A 6,902-nucleotide genomic window follows, 5' to 3' on the forward strand; every position below is an offset into this window, starting at 1 on the left:
AAAATGTTCCTGCCTCTGCAAATTCTACGGAGTATCATCTTCTGTGATTCCATTCCTTTGAATACTCCCTGCTTTCCAGCCAATTTCCCAGTCTCAGGCTTGGTCTCACTATCTAAAATAGGAAATGGATCATTCAAACATCTTTTATTTAAGCTTTTTATTATGGCAAATTTTAGACATATATAGAAGTAAACAAAACGGAAATGTCATCTGTTCGAACTGACAGAATATTACACCCCAAGGGACCATTTTTCTCTTTTTTAGTCATGTTGCCCCAACAATCGATCAATATCTCTTCAGCTCAATTAAGGAAGGAAAGCGCTAGAGAGGAAAGGTGAAACAGACATATTCTGGAATAAATAACCTATGTCCTAGTCACTAAGGTAGGATCAGGAACAATCTTTATCACGAAAAGGGCACAAATTATTAAAGAGTTTGTTAAAAGTCTAAGTGTGTAAAGAGTACTGCATTCAAATACAATTATAGAGGAAAGGCAAAAGTGTATTTATTCTATTGGTTGGAAAGAAAATTCTTTGTCTTAATCTTCCCCCAAAGAGGACATTGCTTGCAGATTCAGTGTAAACCAATAATTACCTTATATTAACTAAGATCAGTATTCCTTTATGAACACAATTGAAAAATACAGTTTTAGTGAAATTTGGCCTGAGGGAGATAAATGTCCCACTGAACTCATTAAAATGAAGATTCCACCTGAACTCAAACGAAATACTGGAAAAGGACGGATTTCTTGGCTGTTCTGGTCACTTTATTGCTATTTTCTGGACAGACTGTGAAGGGGATCAGGATGTAAGGGGGGGGTAGCTTTGTAAATGGGAAGCACATCTGATATGTAGAGAATGTGGAAAGGAAAAGGTACCAAATGTACACTGGAGTGACATGTAGGGGAAGGGACCAGCGTGAAAAGAGGAGGGAATTTAATGTGGAAGAAGACAGGAGAAATGCAGTCAACGTGAAAGGTTTTAAAGGTGGTTTCATCCCAGATGGGTCGATAAAACTTAGAGGGTAGGGCAAGACACTGAGGCGGAGATCATAAAGGAGAAGCAACAGGATGATGTGATCATTCAGTGCTTTAATAAAAAGCAAAGATGGGTATGTGAAAAGCAAATAAAATAAAAACCGTTTTAAAAGGCCAAGAATAAAGGTTGTACTTTGTAAAAAGAGAGGTAGATAAGCCAGCGAGGATTCTGGGTGAGGGTTAGACACATTCATGATTAAGCTGTAAAGGATGGCTTTGATTAGCCAAGCAGGAGCCTGCTACCCTAACCCACCTTCCCAGATCGGTTCCTCCTCTTCCTCTTCACCTCTCTCTTGTAGGGAAGGGGCTCCAGAGAGGCATCCTTGAGCAGAGTCTCCATGTGCTGGCGCTGATAACTTGGTGACTGGGGTGTGGCTCCCAGGGACATCACCTCCTCCCAGAGCACTTCCTGTCCATCTGCTTGGAATGTGCCCTGGAGACAAGGAGGAAGCACTGGGCTTGGGAAGAAGCTGCTGTTGAGAACTAGAACTAAAACCTTAGGAAACATTTCCCAGGGAGAAACAGGACAGGGAAAAAGGATCAACAGGCTTAGGAGAGATGAGACAGAAAAAAGAACCAACAGAAACAATGAAGCATCGATGGGGACAAAAGCTCACAGCTGCCCTCACTGCTTTCTTAGGAACCTAACCAATAGATGCTGCTTGTTGCCACCACAGAACACCTCTTCCCACCTGAAATCCCGGATCATAAAACTCTCTTCCAACATAGCCTCATCTCCATTCAGTGGATGCTGCTCCCACACCCGGGCCTGCAGCTCCTCGGGCAGGATGGTCAGGAACTGCTCCAGCACCAGCAGCTCCACGATCTGCTCCTTGCTGTGCGTCTCGGGCCGCAGCCGGCGTCGGCAGAGCTCCCGGAGCCGGCTCAGCGCCTCCGGGGTCCAGATGTCTCCTGGTAGCAGAACTGCCTGAAACGCTGGCCAAAGACCTCCTGACAGGACTGGCTGTTCTTCTGCAAGTCAATTTCTTGTACAACAAAGTTATCCTCCTCCACCTTTACTATCACAGGTTCTTGTTCTCCATCCTGGATGATGAGAACTGCAGCCATTTTCTCTCAGGGGAGGGGTGCCTGCAGATGGCTTTATGCTCCGAGGAGAGTCCCCTTCACAAAATAGAGATCAGTATTAAGATGAAAAATTGCACCAGTTAAAAAGAAAATCTATTATGTACTATTAAAGGCTGCCCAGGACACTTTAAGAAAAACACAACAGAAGAGGTTTTTGAAATTTTGCTAACAGTGATGTAGATGACTTGAGGATCTGACATTCTTGGTAATGAAAATTTATAGGACTATTTTAGAAATTAAGAGTAATCTTTCTCCAGGACGCCTGGGTGGCTCAGTTGGTTAAGCGACTGCCTTCGGCTCAGGTCATGATCCTGGAGTCCCGGGATCGAGTCCCGCATCGGGCTCCCTGCTCGGCAGGGAGTCTGCTTCTCCCTCTGACCCTCCTCCCTCTCATGCTCTCTGAATCTCATTCTCTCTCTCTCAAATAAATAAATAAAATCTTTAAAAAAAAAAAGTAACCTTTTTCCTACGAATCCTTGCTGTGGTCACTCTACTCCAGTGAAATCCTCTTCCATTTTAGACTTGTCAATGCATTCCACTTGCTTGGAATGCTCTTACCCAGATATTAGCATGGGACATTCCCTCATTTCATTACAGCACGCTCAAAAATCATTTCCTCGAGAAGACATTTCTAGAGCGTCCTATATAAGGTGGCTCTCCAACCACTACCACCCTCTGACCCTTACGACATTGTTCCACCGCCTGACGTCATATGCTTGCTTGCTACTTGTTGCCCCCACGATAATATAAGCAGGGCTTCATCTGCTCTGTACCCTGCACTACAGGTGTTGCCAAAACCCTGCCCAATACGCGCTAAGTCATCAGTAACTATGCTGAAAAAAGACCAACGAAATGCATCAACTCTAACACTTTCTCAGAACTCGTTCGGGAATTGTTTATACTGGGTGATAAATATGATCAGACAAATACAGCAGCGAAAACATTAACTACAATAGGTCCACAACCCCTTTTCCACAATTGTGAACTCCCCCAATGCTCTGAAAACCGGAAGTATTTCCCTGAAGTCACTTGAAGGCAATACTCAAAGTAACAACTATATTCGTAACAAAACGCGTCCTGAAATGACATGAACCTTACAGTCTTAGTGGGAACAGCCCTGTTTCGTGACAGAACTACGAATACGTCTGTCTGTGGGCTGCCCCAGACTCCTGGGGCGCTAGGCATTCGAAACACCATACAAGCACCGTGCTTTAAAAAAAAATCCCCAAACTCGGGTTCCGAAAACACTTCCGACCCCAGGGACTGGAGAAAAGCTCGCTTTTCTGTACGTCAGGGACCCACCAGATTGCAGGAAAACCGCCCGTCTCACACTCCGAAGTCCTCCGCTTCGCGACGGCGCTGGAGGCCGGAGCCGCCGAGGCGGGCCGGGGGCGGGGAGGTGTTCACCAGAGACCCGCCTCCGGCCGCCCGCACGGCCCGCGGGGCCTCACTCCTGCGGCGCCGGGCACAGGAGCGGGCCCCGCGCGCGAGAGCCGGCCCCCCAGTCTCGGCGACCGCGGCCACAGCCCGGGCCCACCCTCCCGGAAGCCGGAAACCCGCTCCCGGAAGTGCGCCGTGCCCCTCTAGGAGCTCCCGTGTCTATGGTTCGTGGCCGCCCGCGGGGCCGCTGCGAGGGCCTCGCCCGGGTTCGTCTTCCCCTCTCCACCTGCCGCCATCCCGACGTCGGCCCCGCCCTTTCCCCCGCGTGCGCGGTTCTCCCAGCGTGCGTGCTTCCGCGTCTGCTCCCTGCTCACGTAAGCACGCGGACGTGCGCGCTCCAGAGCGTGACGCGGGCCTCCTGTTGGTGTTGCGCTGCGGGTTGTCGGGGAGCAGGAATACCCCGTGCCCTTCGAGGTCCTTGTAGGCGGACGAAGAACCAAACTGACATTGTTAGGGTGGCTGGTGACGCGGGGGGCGGAGACTGCAGCAAGAGCAGAGCGACAGCGGGACAGTGTGTTCACTCTCCGTGGGAGGAGCGGGGCCAGGCAGCTGGCGAAGCGTCGGGCTGGGCCGTTGAGGGGTGTGCGGGGGCTGCAGCTGCGCCGGTGGGGGTGGGGGAGGCGCTCGATTCTGGGCCAGGCAGGGCGGCGGGTGGCCCTGCCCGGGGCTCCTGCGGGATGTGGGTTGTGGTCAGGCTAGAGAAGAATATGTTTTGTAGTTGAGGTCTATTTTCCCAGAATGTAGGGCACGGCGACCTAGAAAAACAGAGGTAGGGCCAAGTGCGGACACCTGTGAGTTTTGTCCGTAAGGTGGCTGGGGAAGGGGGGAGCTTTGAATAGGTTTTTTTCAGAGATTAGCCAGAGAAAATCAAATTTGATACCATACAAGCGGGAAAGCCAGACAGACATGAAACTCCAGAGACAGTCAAGCAAAATGAGGTATAAATGTCATCCTCAATTAAGGAGAACCTAGTAGGGGTCTGGGACTTCAAAGGGAGGGAATGCAATCCTCAGGAAGATGAAAAAGAGTAAATGTTTGATAAACAAATGTTTTCATGGCCGCTCAGAAACAATGGGACATAGAGGATTTTGATCAAACAGGCCTTGCTAGGTTCCGCCCTGTCCAGCGTCCCTAGTTCATTCCATAATGTAGTTATCCATGGTGACAGCTCTCTTCCTGGAGCAGGACCTCTATCTAAATTCTTTTTAGCCAGTTATGAGGGAGGTAAAGAACTTTTCCAGAATCTGCTGGGTTTCAATTGCTTTTTTTTTTTTTTTTAAAGATTTTATTTATTTATTTGAGAGAGAATGAGAGAGAGAGCACATGAGAGGAGGGAGGGTCAGAGGGAGAAGCAGGCTCCCCGCCGAGCAGGAAGCCCGACGCGGGACTCGATCCCGGGACTCCAGGATCATGACCTGAGCCGAAGGCAGTCGCTTAACCAACTGAGCCACCCAGGCGCCCTCAATTGCTTTTTAAAAAAGATTTTATTTACATTAAATTACATTAAATATTTAAATTCAGTTAGTTAACATATACTGTATTATTAATTCAAGGAGTGGAATCTAGTGATTCATCAGTTGCATATAACACCGTGTGCTCATTAAATCCACTGTCCTCCTTAATGCGGATCACCCACTTACCCCCTCGCCCTACCCACCTCCCCTCCAGCAGCCTTAACTCAAAATAATCTTCCTGCCTAGCAGGCCCATCTTGGGGCAGCCCCTACATGATCCAGTTACTTAATGTCTCTGTGCCTCATTTTCATTTTCTGTAAAATAAGAATAATAGTACAGACAGTTATGAGTATTGAATGAGTAACGTAAAGAGCCCCTGTGGCCAGGTAGATCTTTCCAAGTCATCTGGAATAATTCTTAACCATTATTTTTAATGGTCTTAAGGCACTTATTTTAATAGTTAATTTACTATCAGTAGGCATACGAAAATATATTTCTATTTTTTTGTTATGAACAAGTCTGCAATATTTATCCTTTTTTTTGCAATATTTATTCTTATGCATGATCTCTTCTGCACGCACAGATGATTTTATTTCTAGGGGATAGGTTCTCACAAGATTGCTGGATGGACGAATATATGTATTTTCGTCCAAGGCGGAGGCTGTTTTTGTGGGACTGAGCCCTTAAATTGTGGAGTCTATGCTAACTCTAGGTAGTTAGTGTCAGAATTGAATTGAATTGTAGGCCACCCAGTTGGGGTCAGAGAATTGGCTGGTGTGGAAAAAAACCCAACATACTTGGTGTCAGAAGTGGTGTAGGTAAACACAGCACATGAAGGCTTTCTTGACTTTCGGGTATGATTTTGGTGAAACATATATTTAAAGGAGGATATATTTTAGATTATTGTTGGGCTTTTCCATTCAGAATAAAGCATCATTTTCTCATACTCTTTTGGACAAAATGGCCCCCCTGAGAAGTCTCCTCAAAGCTCCTTTAACATCCTTGTTCCTCGGGGTGTAGATGGATGGGTTGGCCATCGGAGTAATAACACAGTAAAACAGCGTCAGAGCTTTGGTAAGGTCTTGAGGGCTATCCCCCGAGGGCTGCATATAGATGTAGGTGCCTGGGCCATAAAATAAAGACACCACCAGTAGGTGTGAAGAACAAGTGTTGAAGGCCTTAAGTCTCTTATCAGTGGAGGGGATTCGAAATACGGCTTGGGCAATACAACTGTAAGAGACAAGAATCATGGAGAGGGGACCCATTATCAGAAAGGTGGCCGCCACAGCTAAAGTAACCTCGTTGATCATGGTGTCCACGCAAGCCATCTTAATAAGCCCTGGCAGCTCACAAAAGAAGTGGTCTAGCTCCTGGTTCCCACACAGGGGCAGCTGGACCGTGAGTGTGGACTGCAGCAGGGAATTTGCCAGACCAACGAGCCACGCAGTGCTGGAGAGCTGCAGGCAGTGCTTGGGGTGCATAATTACGGAGCACCTCAGAGGCTTACACACAGCCATGTAGTGGTCTAAGGCCATGATGCCAAGCAGGACACATTCAGTACAGCCTAGCCAGTGGAATATATAGGCCTGGGCCATACAGCCTAGGTAAGTGATGTTCTTGTTGGGGCCCCCCAGGTTGAATAGCATTTGGGGTACAGTTATGGTGGTGAAACAGAGGTCCAAAAAGGAGAGGATTGTGAGGAAGAAATACACAGGACTTTGGAGTTGGGAATCTAGTTGGGAAACCAGAGTAATAGCAATATTTCCCAACAGTGTGAACGTGTAGGAGATCAGGAGGGCAAAGAAGAGAGGAAGATCCAACCAAGGGTATTTGGTAAAGCCCATAAGAATGAAATCCTCTGGAAAACTTTCATTCATGTGCTTCAT

The 6,902-nt window shown here is 47.5% G+C and overlaps 2 protein-coding genes across 2 annotated transcripts; both read right to left on the bottom strand.

Moving 5' to 3' along the window:
- Positions 1-991: 991 nt before the first annotated feature.
- On the bottom strand, positions 992-3,536 carry LOC110586807 (zinc finger and SCAN domain-containing protein 12-like). Its single transcript, XM_021697102.1, is given in 4 exon segments — positions 992-1,469; positions 1,729-1,933; positions 1,936-2,158; positions 3,425-3,536. Coding segments are annotated over 3 exon segments (420 nt in total). The 5' UTR covers positions 2,105-2,158; positions 3,425-3,536; the 3' UTR covers positions 992-1,423.
- On the bottom strand, positions 3,449-6,902 carry LOC110586962 (olfactory receptor 2B11-like). Its single transcript, XM_021697252.1, has 3 exons — positions 5,964-6,902; positions 3,877-4,003; positions 3,449-3,660 (listed from the first exon to the last, which is right to left on the bottom strand). The coding sequence occupies exons 1-3, from the start codon at positions 6,900-6,902 to the stop codon at positions 3,449-3,451; spliced, it is 1,278 nt and encodes a 425-aa protein (XP_021552927.1).

Source organism: Neomonachus schauinslandi, chromosome 8, assembly GCF_002201575.2.
Source record: "Neomonachus schauinslandi chromosome 8, ASM220157v2, whole genome shotgun sequence".
NCBI lineage: Eukaryota > Metazoa > Chordata > Mammalia > Carnivora > Phocidae > Neomonachus > Neomonachus schauinslandi.